The 17,239-nt window shown below is 40.2% G+C and overlaps 2 protein-coding genes across 3 annotated transcripts in view; one reads left to right on the top strand and one right to left on the bottom strand.

Moving 5' to 3' along the window:
* pb (homeobox proposcipedia) overlaps positions 1 to 11,747 on the bottom strand; it is a 38,671-nt gene extending 26,924 nt beyond the window's left edge. For both annotated transcript variants that reach the window (XM_032435532.2, XM_032435527.2), the window contains exons 1-2: positions 10,644 to 11,747; positions 9,010 to 9,557 (exon numbers count right to left, since the gene is read on the bottom strand). In XM_032435532.2, the coding sequence (XP_032291423.1) occupies positions 9,010 to 9,484 (475 nt within the window). In that variant the 5' untranslated portion in view covers positions 9,485 to 9,557; positions 10,644 to 11,747. The remainder of the gene's footprint in view (positions 1 to 9,009; positions 9,558 to 10,643) is intronic.
* A 2,514-nt stretch (positions 11,748 to 14,261) lies between these two features.
* On the top strand, positions 14,262 to 15,443 carry zen2 (zerknullt-related). The gene is made up of 2 exons (XM_002053484.3): positions 14,262 to 14,393; positions 14,464 to 15,443. Exons 1-2 carry the CDS (start codon positions 14,262 to 14,264, stop codon positions 15,364 to 15,366), a joined length of 1,035 nt encoding a protein of 344 aa, XP_002053520.2. The 3' UTR covers positions 15,367 to 15,443.
* Positions 15,444 to 17,239: the final 1,796 nt, after the last annotated feature.

Here is a 17,239-nt window from a genome sequence, read left to right on the forward strand (position 1 = left end):
AAAGTCCCGATGCAAATCAATCAGACTTGGACCATAGCATAAGGGCCCAGTTGATGTATTGGCCGGGTCTCTGATTTCTGATTTCTGATTTCTGTTGATTGCTGACTGGCTGCCTGGCGATTTTCGCAAACATGTCACACAGTTTACAGTTAAGAGATGACAAATTCATTTTTAACACGCGGCCAGAGTGAAACCTCGACATGGTGGACCAACAACCATATAATCATCGCCACGTCAACAATGAGCCATTGCAGTGCAGATTTCGCCAGCTAAAAAAAGTCGCTTATGGGGTAGCATGTCTGGCCGACAGTCTGACAGTCTCGCGCCGTCTGCCCGACTGTCTGCCAAGTGACGCTTGCCTGTCAGCGGGCGCCCCAAAAATAGCTGGAAAGAGCTAACGTATGTATTTGTATCTTGTATCTGTATCTGTAGCATGTGTGGTGCGCACCTCATCACCCAGATAAATGTGTACAAAATTAAAGATTCTCCTGTTAAACGGAAGCTTAGCCAAAAAAGGTCAAGTCCAAAATGATGGATGATGCCATGACACTCTCACACTCTCACACACACATGATACACCCCAATCTTCGACAAGGAGATGAATGAAATGGCTGAGTGACATTTTGTTCGGTTCTTTGCCGAAAAGGTCTATTAAAATTTCAGGGTGGTTGCAAATTTCAGATCTGTGTTTAAACACTTATTCTTATCTCGCACAGGTAGAACGTGTTGTGCTGTGCTTGACTACCTTGTGGCAATATCCGTTGTGGCAAGCGTCGCAAAAGTTTGCTGCCTTTTTTACCCGCCTTTAGCATCATAATTTTTATCGTGCCATTCATCGCATAAATAATTCTGTTAACATTTTCAACAAGCCACAAATTAAAACTACAAAGCACTAAAAATTCGTGCACCAAAATTTACGAGCAACGGAATCACGTGTCATCCACGCGCTGCATGCCCCCAGCCCAACCCATCCGCAGCCAGATATGATGCATGACTCGGCGGAAGGCGAAGGCGTCCTCGGTGGCAGCCTTAAGGATTTGAGTTTCGGTTTGGCTTGGCTTCACGATTCACGTGCTAAGCGTATGCGATTTTAAATCTGTTTGTTGGTGTGCATTTGAATACGGAATCCTTGAAGCCTAAAGCCTTTTTGTGGTTCGCTATTTGAATATAAAACAGTGGGAAAAAACACAACCACACACACACGCGCACACACAGAGACACACCCCTGTGCCAGTCGATGACAAACAGAAAATCCATTTCACACAAACATTAGTTTTATTTAAATCACAGACTCACACACACGCAGACACACGCACACACACGGGGCACACAACCACGACCTTTGTGCCGGGCCAAAGGAGCATCATTGAGCATGTGTTCCAGCCCATACTTGTGTGTGTGTGGCTGTTGTCCTTGTTATCCTTGTTGACTTTTCACGCTCTTTTAAACGCCGTTAAATATTTTAACGCTATCTACTCACAGCCCTTGGCTTTGGGCCACATTTATCAAATTTAAAACACTAAATGGATATACATTTTTGATAATAAATTATTTAAGTTCGAAAATAAGCCGTGAATGAAAATCAAAGTTACATTGTCATGATGATATATAGTATATCCCTGCACTTTCGATCTAGCAAAGCGAAACTAAAGCTAATGAGCACAGCTTAGATTTGTCCTTTTCCCTGCTGTCATTCAAATTAGATGATCATAAGAAATCTTCATCTAATTAGATTGAAATAGACAAAAATCTCTTTATATAGCTGACTTGCTTACTTTCATTTATTCAGGACTAGAAAGTGTATCACTTTTGAATTAAAGTGAGTTCACACCTAGTATTTTCATACGTTCTAGTTAACTAGTGTAGCAATGTAATTAATAACCATAAGAAATTCAAATATTATTTGTTATAATATTAACTCTTACAGAAGTTTATTATTAGATGGATTGATGGATCACGGCATTTGTATTGCAAGTTTTGGTGCTAAATATTCACACTTGTAATTTCGCTCGCTTCTGAGTGATACGAGTCTTCAACTAATTAGTTTTCGAGGGCTCCGAGTTTTCCGAATCAACAGAGCGTTACTGCGAGAATCCAGACAAAGCCAAAATCAGTGTCTGTGGTTCGGGCCATGATACACGTAATTTATGGCAGTTTTTTCGCTGTCATTTGTCTTGAGGCAAGCGCCTACGTTGCACGTAACACGCCGATTCCGCACCCCGCTTGCCATTACCTGCACTAATTACGGTAGTTCAGTGGCTCATTGATAACTAAGCGGCGTTTTATGTAAAACCCGATAATTTATGAACTTATTACAGTTGTTAGTGCAGATACAGCTGCTGAGAGGTAATAGCTGAGAGCTGAGAGCTGACTGAAGATATTTCGCCAGAAATTACAATTGTATTCGCATGCAATCGAGTGTGGGTAATGCGATTAACGGCCTGATATGCGGTTATAAATAGGTGTACTCATACTTGAGCACTCCCGTACTTGCCACTAATGCCGGCAACTTAAGTAGTCGAGTCTGGGGACGGGGTCCTTTGATAAACGCTCAACAATGCTGCTAACAAGAAATTTTTATGGCCGAAAATCCAATTCAAATGTTTACAAATCGTTTAAACTGGGTGGAACTAAGGAACAGCGAAACACTGTTGAGATCGGGCCGCGAAAAAGACATAAAAATAAATCGCGTACAAATTGAAAATAATTTCAGATTTGATTTTCTTCTTTACGATGATGGTAGCAAAACGCGCTGCTCCGGCCACGAGAACAGCTGAAAGTGGACAGAGACATTCAAATGTGGACAGCGGGTCAAACTAAGTGAGTTTTCGCGGAAAACCACAGCGTGGGGTGTCCCTTCCATTTGACTAAGTACACAAGAATAGAGCGTAAAAAATTTTTATCGTCGCGCTTTTTACGGAATGTGATCCGTGGCGATTAAGTGCGCGGCTTTTGTGTCATTGTCATGCCGTCGTCCTGGCCCAGGGGTAAGCGGTTTGGCTATGGAAATGTCAATGGGGATGTGCTTCCAGTTATTGCTGCTGCCGCCTTAGTTTATTTGCACAGGGGCCAAACCCACCACCGCCAGCTCCACCAGAGTAAACCGCACTTGCCGCCCATGCGACCACCCATACTCGTAATGTATTCAAATTTTCTAAGGCGAGGCCAGTGCCAGTGCAGTCATTTCATAAAATGCTTTTTTAAAAATTTAATCGTGGACAAATATTTTCATTTCACGTTTTTTTTTTTCGTTTCGTCTTTCTTCTCCTTTGGCTTTTAGCTAAATGAGCGGAAATAAAATTAAATCGATACTGGACGTGGTTTAATTCTATGGTCAAAGTTTTTTTCACATTGTTTTCCTAATTTGCTGGCGCTAAATGAGAAACTCGCACAGTGGTATTTGTTTTATGGTATTGTAACGAAATTAGACTGAGTTTTTTGTTTATATTCAGAAGATATGCGTTGCCTACGATAAATCAAAAAGAATATACAAAAAGCAGTTTAAATTTGTTTGCTGATTTGTTCTCAAACTCGATTTAATATTTGTAAGATCTTATTTCCTACATGAGAAGGTAGCACTGCGGTGTTGCCACCTTGCAACATTATGTTATATTCTTTATTTGTTGGCAAGTTCATTTAAGGTTAACCTTCGTGTCAAATTAAACGCCTTGTCAACTCCTCGTGCTGACATCGAACTTATTTTTTGTTTTGCATTAAAGCAAAAGTTGGCATATTTTTTTATGATTCTCATTCTAGTTACAATTGCCCATTCAAGTTTATTTCGCCCATTGTTTTTGGTCAATTGCAATAAGTATTTGCAATGGGGCCGAGACATTTGCCGCACAATTTTTCACAGCTTTGTTTTTATTGAAAAAAATGCGTCAGTTGGCCAAAAGTGTTTGGCGGGGCGCAAAACAAATTGTACGAGTATCGTAAACATTAATTTTTCAAAATTCTCAAGAAAAAAAATGTGCTTTAAAATAATGACAAATCAGTTTGCAGATAACGGCTCGCCACCAAGGAAAATAAGTAAACAAAATTTGTTTTTAAATATGACTTTTTCTTTTGGACAGCCGCCAGCATACTTTTCCCGAGCTTAACTAATCGCAACAGATTTTTTCACAGTCACGTTGGGAGAGAGAGAAAAAAAAAAACAAAAGGAAAAAAAAGGGAAAGCCTTGTGCTTAGACGTCTGCCTGGCCATATCCTGCGGCCTGCCAATTAGAACCCTTTGTTTGCCTCCTGGTCTCCTCAAGACGGCGCCGTATCTCGGCGCACTTATCTCCATAATAAAGTCGTAACAATTAATTGAGCGACCTTTCCAATGGCTCAGGCCTAACCCAATCTGTGGCTCCTTTGAAAGATGTTGGAGAGTCCCTCAGACTGGGGCTTTAAAACAGGCAAAAATTGTTTTGAGCACCTTTCGTGGTTTGACGCATAATTAGTGCTTAAAATTTATTTGACGAGCCCCAATTAATTTAATGTAATTTTCCATTACAAAAGTTAAGCTTTTAAATGGGCTTAATATGGTGCTTGATAGGTCGCTTGATTTGTGGAACATAATTGTATTTTCTAAAAATAAAAATCATTTCTCATTTTTTATTGGTACCAGTAAACTATCAAGTACATGCATGGAACTAGCCAAACCTAAAGTTTTATGAGACCCGATCTAAAGTCGGATCTATTTGTGGGCTTTTTTTTTATGAATGGATCTTAAGCGGGGCTTGTATTGGTTTTAAATAGAGTAGCAATTGAGTTATAATGCTTATATAAGCACCAAATTTAATATGTTCCTTGGTTTATGTTGATGAAGTCATAAAAACTGGAAAACTCCCTGCACTCTACCCCGTGTGTCATATGTCCCGCACAAGCTACAAATCTGTTTGAATATCAGCCTGATCTACATATACATATATTCGCAAATACACATACATTTGGAATGACTCCATTGACTTTTTCGCACTTACCCGCGGTTTGTTTTGAATGAATTCAACTGTAAAGGTTAAAATTATAAATGTGCAAATGACTCATCATAAATAAAATTAATAAAAGGCACGGGCACGGTTAGCCGAAAGAACCTGGGCCAGGCCCAGGGCCAGGGCCAGTCGTCGAGGAAGAGGGAGACCTTCATTGAGAAAAAGTACAACGCATCAACATAAATATTATGATAAATGGTTTGTTATAATCATAATCCGCAGGGGGTAAGTTTCGAGTCGTGCGCTACGCATTTTTTATGCAGCGACGCCCCCGAACCACAGCCAGGAACTGGATCTGGCACTGGAACTGGCACGGACAGCAGAGCGTGGTCTCCGGATGAATCCGGTGCAACATATGGTCGTTGGGTGGATTATACAGATGGCGCACGAATGGATTTCGATTGCAATTCAATAGCCGCGTCCAAGAGGGGCGAACACAAGTCAAGTTTATTTTTTATTGGTTTCGCTAACTGATAGCCGACGCGCTGGGATTAAAGGCCGAGCAGCGTTTTGAGTACCCACCATAATACACAGCTACAATATTGAAATACTCCCGCGTATCTCGCAGATACTTTGCGAACTGAGCATCTTGCGAGGCCATAAACGCCTCGTATCATAACTTTGCCCACAGTGCATTAGAAGTGGAAGCTTTACGCCTAATTAACACTTTATTCAAGACGAAATTTTATTGTTTCAATTATGTGAGTGAATGAGCGCCAGAGGCAGCCACAAATTGACAAAACAATTTGTTTTTGAGTGCGCACACACACACGAGCAACACACACACGCACAGCAGCCCAACGGGGTACGTTGTTCCAACCCAAAGCAACCATTTAGCACACACACACTCTCTCTCTCTCACACACACACACACACACACACATACACACACTTCTTGCGGGCACATTAAAATTCAGGATGTGAAACAAACAATTTGCGGTAAGCGCAACAAGCCCGTCTGGTACGAAAAGAAGATGTCGAGAGGAGGCAGAGAGGGAGGGAGATATGTATGAGATGATTTTTCAAATACCATTTAAACCTTTTGGAAAATAAATACGCTTAAAACGTTCGTCTAACTTAAGATAAGCACATATGTATATAAGCTCACAATTAGCCTGCAAAGCTAAAGTAGAAGCTCAAAAAATTGAATATATGCAGAGATATGTTTTAATGTCCTTTAAGCAAGAATTGCACACCCAAAAGATCCGCATGAATAGGTTTTAATATTAATAATCAGAAGTTTCATATTTAAAAAATGTTTTTTGGATATAAACTTAAAGTATGTATGTATTCAATATACTTAACATATGTTTTAAATTTCACATTAAAAGTGTCGAGATCTTGGATTATTATGAAGATTTAGTTTTATTTTTAAATTTATTTTTAAATTTTAATTTTAGTTTCGAGATCAGTTGAACAACTGTTGACAAAGTAATTTAATGAGTTCTACAAGCTGAATGATAAGTTAAGATTGCCTGCGTTTATGCTGTTTTTGTTTGTTTCTGGTAACGATCTTTGGCGCTGTGGGATACTGCCAACACTTCAATACGTCTACAACCTGACATGGAATTAATTTGACAACATTAACAAATTAAACTGTTAAACCAAACACACACACACACACGCACACACAGAGACACACACTTGAACATTTGTCGACTCAACTGAGAGCCGTAACAACGTTCCCAGTTGTCTGTCCTGCAGTCCATCTGTCCAATGGGCCGCCCGCTTGGCAAACGGACAGACATTTACAACATCATTTGTAATCCATATCGCACAGCATGTAGTCCCACAGTCCCAGTCGATTGCCGCCCTCTGTGTGTATGTGTGTGTGTGCGGGAGAAAGATGTATTGACCCTTCAACAGATTTTGTACGAGTGTCGGCGCTTGGAATGCTTCACGCTATTTATTGGCTCACTTTCACTCGGACATAGAGAAGGATAGCCACCCAGCCACCCAGCCAGGACCTGCATCCATTCGTAGTCCGGGCCAGCAATTGTGACTGGGCGGCAGTTCCTGGATTCGCCCACCAAGAATAAGCTGGTGGTGTTCGCTGGGGAATTTGAGAATTCGGTTTCCCCGGCAAGTGTCGCTGGGCACGTGCTTGGATTTCAGGTTACACTTGAAACGTTTGTCGGATTAGTGGTTCCCATTTGTCAACATGATGATGTGGTTGATATTAATTGGCATAGTATTAGTTTAAGTCTGTCGTGGTCAGGCACACACACACACACACACACACAACTATATATCTAAAGTTGGAAGTGTGTAAAGTACCAAAGTAGATACTCATTGCATCTATGTAACCTTGGGCTGAAGCAAGTGCACTTTAAGAGCCATGTATCACTTATTTTAATAGAGTTGTTTCTAAACATCTTAAGCTCAGCTTTTAGCATATGGCTTGCTTGATAATTTAATGTAATTGCATTTTGCTTTTGCTAGTTAATGGCTTGTAATTGTTCACAAATTGATTTATTCAACTTTTGATGTATGTAAATAATAAAAGTTGAAAAACAAAAACTTGAAATCTTGTGGCAATTTGTTTTTAAACTTCCAAATAAACTATTCAAGTTTGATACACAAATTGTTCATACAATTTTGTGTCTAATTCCAAAACTAAGTAACCTTAGCAGAATGTTAATATGGCTGACAAATATTTGACTGGAGGATCAAATTGATAAGGCTCTTCTGATGGCAAATAAAAGCTGGTCAATTATACTATAAGGTGTTGTATTTGACAAAGTATTATAAAATTAACTGACTGCATAATAAACTTAGTGTCAATTCAAACGATTTACCCACATGAACCTTAAAAACAGAATAATACATTAATTTCTTTGGATAGGTGCAGCGTGCTTTACAGGTGGAACTACAGCAACTGTCCTGGGCAGCGCTTAAATACGTAACCCCCATTAAAAACGTTCCACTTGTGTCCGTTTGTGATTAATTGAAATTTTGTGGCAAGTGAATGGAAATGGAATGGCAACTGTTGATAATGCCCAAAATGTTGCACAATTGCGAAATGCGGTGCAAATTTCCCGAGGATATATGCGCAGCAGTGCAACTGCAAGTTGCAACTGTTGTTGTGTTCGCTGGCTGTTCGTTCCCATTCCCAGCTTTCGTCTGTTTTCCTGCAATTGCCGTCTCTGCCCCCGGTATCGAAGAAGGGGACAGGAAAAATATTTTGACAAATGAACCTAAATAACAGGTTGCAATCGCTCAGAGGGGAGAGAGAACAGTCGAGCAACCAAGCAGCAGAGCAGGGAGACAACATATGCGTGGCCCTGGCCAGGCTGGACCCTGTACTCTGTACTCTAGACCGTGCATCTGTACCTGTGCCTGGACAGGAAAACGTATGGCCAGACAACCTTGATACCTCATTTATTTTAAAATGTAGCTGCCACAGTCGCAGGCTGGCTTTAGTTTTTGCTGCACAAATGAAATCGACACATTGGGTAAGAAAATAAAAAAAACTTAAATAAAAAGAAACGCGCCCAACTTCGACGTCGTCTTCGAGCTGAATTCATCAGTCGCACTGACGAATCGACGTCGGGCCACTCTCGAAAATTGTTACAAATGATCGCAAATAACAGATCTTTGCCGCACCGTTGCGCTGTATGCTCGCCCGGCTCTGGGCCCGGTTCAGGGCGCGCTGTCCATCAAAGGAGCCGAACCCAGAAACAGAGAGCGAGAAGCAGAAACGCAGACGGAGACGCGTTGCGTGTGCTCGTGTGATCGAGTGGGCTTCAAATGAGATTGGCCAGCTGGGATTGCCTTATTGGAATCTGGTATATAACATATGTAACTGGAACTGAGAATGGGACTGTGCCGGGGACTGAACTGCGACTGCGGCGCCATTCGATGCTAACTAAATTGCACTGATTTCTTGATTAATGAGAGTTTTGCATTTTCCAGTTACGGCCGCGGCTGATTGCGGCTTTTCATCTCGCCGGTGCTAGTACACAAGTGGCAAGTGGCAACTGGCAAGTGGTAAGTGGAGTGTTGCTTGTGGCTAGTGGCTGGAGGTACTTACCCTGATTGTTGTTGTTGCTGCTCTTGCGTGATGTCTTCTTCTCTTTCATCCAGGGATACTCGGGCACCGAGTCCATCCCATCCGGTGTCTGTGGCACACCAGCGACACCAACAACCGGATATCCGCCACCGACACCGACACCACCACCACCTACGCCAACAGGTGTGCCAATTTTCGGACTTTCGGGGCTCAAATGATTGAGGAACTCGGCCATCGATGGCTGCGAGTTGATGAAGCCCCCCTCGGAAGCCATCCAGTAGGCGGTGTCGGCCGCTCGTTTATCACAGTTCGGTGCCATTTTGTTGACAAGCATCACCGCTGGCGGCGGTCCCTGCGGCCCCTGTGGCCCTGCTCCGGCCACAACCGGCACCACCGTCGTCTGGCCGGTTTGCACCTGGAGGGGATTAAGCGGCGACTCGGATTTGATCTGGGCGCCCATTTGGGTGGTGTCCAACGTGCTGCACACCTCTTGCATTGTAAACTATAATTTTCTTAAGGTTCTTTTGTCTATTTCTTGTAGTTTTTGAGTTTACGTTTTACTTATGCACCTGAAACGAACACAAAATTCCGACAATAGTTATAATACGAAAGTAATTCATATTTAAAGTGCAATAAAATCCTAATAATTGTATTATTATTGTAATAATTGTAGTATTAATATTGTTAAATAATGTACTTTTTCTTATTGTTGTAATATGCCCTTATTCACATTTACGTGTTTTCCATGCATAATAAATTGTAAATTTGTAAATGCAAATATAAAGAAGGCTTATCGATATGGAGCAGAAAGTCCTCAAATTATATTTATAATAAAATAAATTGTACATTGAAGGTAGAACTAAATCAAGAATTCTAAATAATTTCAAATATTACCGCAAATTAAGTTATTAAAACAATAAGAGAAATCACTTTCCGCAAGGAAAGGGAAAAGAAAATGACCGTCGGGAAAAACAAATGAGAACTTATCAAGAATTAATATCTGTTTATTTGTACGTTAATGTAAATTATTTCTGCTGTAGGCAGTCAAACTTGGACAGAAAGTTGATTATAAAAATGATGCAAGTTTTTTAATGCGAAACTGAAATTTGTTCTTCTAATTAAAATTTGTTTTATTGTAAAAAAATGACCAAAAAATAACACTTAAAAGAACATTTTAATCACACAAGTGGACAACAATCTAATATATTAATAAACGCTTAGTGTTTTAAAATCGATCTGTTAAACTCAATACGAAAATTGTTTGCTTGTTTTTATTTTTTAACTTTTTATTATTTTTTATACACTGAATACATTAAGAAATAAACATTTGCTTCGGTGTATTTTACATAAAAACAATTTTTTTAATTTAGAAAAGTACACTTCAAAGTTTTTTACACATTTCCTAATGTTGCTTGAGCAGTTCTAGCGCTGATTTAAAATCAAAAATTTGAGGTCTGCATTAAATATAAATGTATACAAGAATTCAAATAAAAAAAATAAACCTCAAAATGCTTGCTGAAGTATACAGTAAATGCCAAAGACAGGCTTACATCTGGTTTATGTTGGATGCAGTACAATATTATGTGTCTTTTTGATAGCATTAATATTAATATAAGAAGTTTATATACATTGTTAATTATAGAGCTTTCACGCACCATTTCTGAAGTTCGCTGTGACAGTTCCATGTGCAGGGTTAGTTTAAATAGGCTTCCATTTTGGGTTTTTCACATTTTTAGCACTTGTGCACAATGCGGGTTTTTATATATTGCTGCGCGTAATAGCACCACACTTAAACTATGCGAATTGAGTACTATCTCTGTTAGTACTGTTTATTATTATGTATTTTCGAGATGTTTTTACGAACAGGGTCAGATAAGCCCGCAAAGCAGGCACAAAGTTGTCAGCGACACGGGCAAACGGCAAGCGGCAAGCGCGACGCGATGTTGCGACTATGGCGCTGGCGATGGCGATGCCGATGGCGGTGTCGAGCGTTGTTGTTTAACCAAGCGGGACAGTTCCAGTTCCATCATGTCGAGCTGCCAGCTACAGTTTTACACACCTTGGCACCCATGGCGACGCGAGTGCCAAAACAATGGGAGCACAGCACGACGGACGACCCGGTACAGTGGTGCGTATGCGTAACGACAATTCGAATTGAAGTTTTTACTTGCGCGCTGAGCAAAGGGCCTGGCAAAGCGACAAGAAACCGAAGCTGATCTTGCAATGGCCACACTACACGCAAATACACACGCAGTCGACATATACAGTATACAGTATACAGTATACAGTTGCACTGCAATTTGTAGTTACAAGTTACACTTTTCTACACACTCGCGCCATACTATGTGTCTGTGCTGCCTGTAGCTGTCTCTTTCTGGCCTGTGGCGTAGGCTCTGCTGCCGCGTATCGGTGCGCAGAACCGGTTTCAGTTGTTGCTGTTGCCTCAATTGTGGCTTTTGCCGTGAATATTTGTTGCCTATTTATTTCTTACTGAATATTATTCACTACATTTTTTATTGCACATTTCCAAGAGACAATTCAGTTATATTTTCTAAGTGTTTCGCCTCGATTTTAAACAGTTATTCACGTAAAGACTCAGACTCGCAACTCTCCCTCCGGCTTGGGCAATACGACGCTGCTTCGTGCGGGCACGATTCTTAACCAACCATTTCATCCAATAGCACCGAACGCACTGAAACTTGTCCGCACTTGTCGCAAGGAGTGGCCAAGAACGAGCATTTTGTACGACTATATTCAAAGATGAGCGCCACAACCACCAATCGGGGGGGCGTGTCCAAATCGGCATGTAGCATGTGTGTGTGTGTGTGTTGTGGTTCGTTTCTTTGTGTTGTGTTGGTGTCGCAGAGCGCAGCGCAATGTTTGGGGTGGTTTGAATTGAGCCAGAGAGATGTGCCTCATGCATGCTCGTGAGCGCAAAAGTCGTGTTGTGTTTGAAATGTTGTGTATTTTCGTGATCTCTAATTGGAAAATGTATGCAGGCGGCTAGTGGAAAACAAGCTATATAATAGAAATATTATTATTAATTTAATTCATGCCAGGGTGCATCTCTAGTTGAAAATATGCAGCAATAAGAATGTAAGGCTTATATGTTAAAATTAAACATACTTAAAAATATTAAAATAGGCCAAAACAGTTCTGAGCTGAACGAAACGAAACCTGTTCTTTATATATAACTTTTTTTTTAAATATGCATTGTGAACAGAACTCTTGTAAATATGTTAATATCTAATCATATGATACTATCTTAATATCTTGTGATTCCATCATATTCGTTCTTATCATATATTAACTTTGTTGTTGCTGTTATCACTAGATCTCTACAGTTCGACTATAGATAAGCGGAGAGCGAGCTGAATGTAAGTGTATACATGCGCAATGGAGATGGCCAAAGCGATTGCCGGGGGTGGAGTTCGGCCAGTCGCACACAGGTAGGCACAAGAGCCGCGCCGGCACACTCACACTCTCCGCACTCACTCACACACATGAACTCAGTTAGCGGCTGCAGAGTCTCCGCAACGCTGATTGGTCGCTAGGGCATTTGTGGGATTTTGTCGCTCTGTCGCCTTGTGGCTTTGTCGCCTGCGCTGTCAGTTCAGCTGGTGCGCTGTTTTTACTGCGCTCAGCTATAAACGTGTTGCTTGTGACGGAATTTATTTGCTTTTTGTTATTTACACATTCCGTTGCCGCAACGCCGCAGCGAAAGCACCAACGACGAGTTTCCATATCTTTTTCTCTTTTTTTTTTTTTTGTTGGCTCCGTCGCTAGCGTTGCGTATTTTTGACATTTCGCTTTGCGCGCTGCGCGTCTTTCTTTTTGTTTTGAGCGCCTCTTCTTGTCTAACCATCATGTTGTCAATCTTGGTGGCATTGTTTTTCTGCTGCCACACTTTTTCACATTCTGTTTTTATTGGCAATCGCTGCGTCGCTGTTTGTTTCATTTATGCTGCACAGTCGACGTCAAAAGTTTATGAACCAACATACAATAGTGTCTATATTGGCTTTGTTAACGATGTGTGTATATGAAAATTACGGAAAATAAATAAACTCCGAGCATTTTACACAATAAATAAAATGATAACTTTTAAGGTTCATTTGGGTATTTAAGATAACCTGATAAGTTTCTGCGTCTAACCTAGAGTAACCTTTTAGCATCCAAAAAAATGTCGATATTTATTTTTTATTATTTTTTTTTTAAAGAAAATGGGTTTTGTTTTCATTTTATAAATTGATACATAGATAATCAATAAAGATGAGAATATCTGATGAAATTTAAGATCACTTTAGTTGCCACGATTTTATTTGGAACATCCTTACTATCATCTCTGTATGTCCAAATGCATCTCATTGTTATTGGTAATTTTGACATAATATTATATTATGTTATTGATAATTATCATTTATGTTGTTCATAAGTTTCTTAGTTTGATCTTAAAGAAAAGAGACGGAAGGTGTTGCATTTGCTTGAATAAGCAATATGTATGCATAAGTATACTTATACACATACTTATATTTTTGCAGCCCAGATTTGGCGTCAGTTTGCATAATCCTGTGCGATTCCCTTTCTCTTAGCCCCTTGCCATAAAACTCCTCTCATAGGAAACACATGCAACGGGCAACAGCTCGAAATTTATTGGCGGAGATCAAGAGCCCGGGCTCAGGCCAGTCTTAGTTTAACTTAGCAGGTAGCTCAGGATGACGTATTCATAGCACTTTTGGAAAACCCGCGGAAAACCCGATTTGTTTCTCTTTCATATCTTGGTAATGGGTGAAGATGTACCTGGTGAAACAGTTTTGGCCAAAAACACAGGTATCAAAATACAACTTTTTAGATTTCGTTTAGCTTTTTTTTTGGAAAAATATAAAATATAAATTGAACATTTTTGAGCAATAATAATATATGTTAACTTTATCTAAGATTAATTTTGTCTGCCACTGAAATATATTTTCATTTGGCGGACTGTTGAGTCTATAATGTCTGCCAAAGTCAATTAAATTTTGCATTATAATTAGATACACACGCCAAAGACGACAGCCGTTTCGCAATCAAGACTCACGCCACCTTTCAAATGTGTCGAGGACTCGCCGGAGCCAAAAACTGGACACGCCAATAGACGCGACACGTAGCAGCCGCAGCAGCAGCAACTGCAGCAGCCGGCTGGTTGCTGACCTGGCGCCGCGTACAGGTAACAGGCGGGAAGAGTTTGCCGATTCGCGACTATATTTACCTGCTGGGTATAAAAGTAAACCAGCGGCATGGAATTGCATCTAGTTAAAAAACAAATGTGTCACAGAACAGAAGTTCAAATAACTCTCGGCAATATGTACAACAATATGAATACAAGTGAATCGTATATGATGACCTCTGCGGACCACAACGACTATGTGGTAGGTTTGACATATTTGCATATGAACTAAACAACTGCTACAATGTATTTCTGATATTTGTTATTTCTAGAAGAACTCTGCTACAGTCTACTCTACTCAGTCTCAATCTTGCGAATCCCTCTGCGCTCCAGTCGCCAACAAGTGCAAGCGTTCACGCACCGCATTCACGAGTCATCAGCTGCTGGAACTGGAGCGAGAGTTCAATGAGAATAAATATCTGGGCAGGCCACGTCGCATAGGTATCGCCCAGCGTCTGCAGCTAACCGAGAGACAAGTGAAGATTTGGTTCCAGAATCGACGCATGAAAAGCAAGAAACAGGCTAACAGGCAGCTGATCCGTAAAGGATTGTTAATTTGTGCTCCAGCTCAAGCCGTGGATCATTCGGAGCCACAACTTAGCGATCATGAGCTGATCGTTGAACGTCTCTTACAATACGTTGGCGAAGGCCAACAACTAGAGCCATTGGAGCAGTGTGGCCAGCAATATAACTATGGAATATTGGAGCAGGATCAGTTCGATTTAAATGCCGATAAGTTCTCTGAGCCATATAATGATCGTCTACCAAGTACAAATTCCGAGATTACTTGTGTTGACATGTGGCAAAACAGTTGGTTCAGCACTGAGCTATTGGACGGAAGTACAGAGACGAAAGACGTGCAGGAATTTCCACACATCGATCAGTTAATTGCTGAACCATCGATAGATCAGCAGCTTGGCTGGAATTCGAGCAGCTCAATGGCCACATCTGCATCCTCGTCCACCGCCTCCTATGATTCCTTTGAACCATTCGATATTGATCTGCAGGAATTCCAAACTATCGATCAGTTCAATACTGTTCCGATTGCCGAACAACAATTAAGTTGGGATTCGAGAGGCTCGATGGCATCCACCTCCACAGCATCTTATGATTCCTTTGATGTGGACTTCGATTTTTTGCAGCATTTATTAAACACAAAAGAGATCATAATTTAATTTAACTTAACAAACCTTTTTCGTGATTGTAAAATAAATGCAAATAACTAAAATAAGCCAAGCCGAAAAATGTCAAAGATCTATTTTCTTTTCATTCCTACTAAATTATTAAGAAAGTTCTTTAACCCATGCTTTACATTCACAATTTTCAAAATTAAGAAAAAACTTATTTTTATAAATAATAAGCATTTGTGATAATTTTATTTTATAATTACTAAAGTATTAAAGAATAATTTCATTATACAAAAGTGATGTGCAAGTTTTTATGAATATTTTATAATTTTAATAAATTACATAGTTAATATTTTGCTGAGATAAAAATCCAAATTTTGCCGAAATTGAAGCCAAATGTTTCTCATGTTCTGCTGTTTTTACACAGCTCCGCCTTTTGCCGGCTGTTAACTTAGATAAATTGGTGTCATCACATCATAAAGTAATTTCCACATATTGAAATTTTGCTCATCCAACAAAGGAAACGGATACTTGCACACACGCGTACATACACACACTTGAATATGAGTATGTATCCAGTTTGAATATTACTTCCTCTTTGAGGCAGCTTGCTTTGTGGACAATATTTCATCAGCAGCTGTTGTGCCCGATATTAGTTTTATTATTTCAATAACATTAATGCATTTCATTTCATTATTGATAAACTTTGACTATGCTACCATATTGATTAGAAAAGTTCGCAGGAAATCGGCATAGTAAGTAGATAGATAATAGATAAAGAAAATATACTCAAACAGGAATTTATATGTTTAATTCCAAGAAAAAAGATCTACTCAATGATAGTTGAAATACGCCCGATTCGTATTAGTTATTTTATAATAATATTAATAATAAAATATAACATCTAAAAAGATTTCAATGAAAGCAGAAAATTACTGCTGATGACATTTAAAAAAAAAATAATGTGCTTCTATAAAAACCTACATTTAACACCAAGATATATGACATTTGAGCATGATTCGATACAAATTAATGTCAAAAGAAATCATTTATTTTTAGCTTTTCTTTTGATAAATTAACTGTTTTTTTGTTTAACTAGCTAGAACTAATAATAATAGTGTTGATTTAATCAAAAGGATTAATGACAAGAAAAATCAATTAGGAACAAAAAATTTTACGACTCATTTGCAGTAAGAGATACGCACACATGTTTCTGCTTATATAGATATAAAAGTATTTATTGACTATTTATCATGTGCGATTTTAGCTAGCCTCAAAATGCTTACGAGTACTTTCCTCCCGAACTGCCATATATGCCGTCTCCCTCTCCCTCACACATAGACACACACACACACACACACGCACAAACTCAAGCGGAACTTCGAGCTAAAGATGCAACTACCGCAACAACCGTGACAAGTACAACATTTGTGTCGCCTGCCTTTGCCTCGCTTCAATCTGTCGCCCTCTGGCGCAACCTTTGACACACATAAATGGAACAGGAACAGGCGACCCCCGCCCTCCCCTCCCCCGCACATTCGCCGCCGTGCCCTGTCAGTGTGTGCCATACATGGGTACAACGGGGGCCTGTGCACTCGATTCTGGCCGGGAACGGGACCCAGTCCGGGACAAACAAAGATCGCAATTTGACTCTACACCACGGAGCTGTCAACTCGCACAGAGTGGAGGAAGATTGATTACCGCCATCGAATTGTTTGCCTTGACGGGGTGGCTGCAGGGTTGGGGATGGGCTATGCTGTGGACGGGGCTGCGAGTTTCGATTGAATGGCATTAGAATCGAAAGAGTTATTCGCCGGTTCACGCTTCCGCAGCTCTGCTGCTCTGCCTGACACTGACAACGCTGACACCAACATGAAAATTCCTGCTGTCATATGTAAACAACACTTCAGTTTTGCGTTTT

The sequence above is a fragment of the Drosophila virilis genome, chromosome 2 (genome assembly GCF_030788295.1).
Source record: "Drosophila virilis strain 15010-1051.87 chromosome 2, Dvir_AGI_RSII-ME, whole genome shotgun sequence".
Taxonomy (NCBI): Eukaryota; Metazoa; Arthropoda; class Insecta; order Diptera; family Drosophilidae; genus Drosophila; species Drosophila virilis.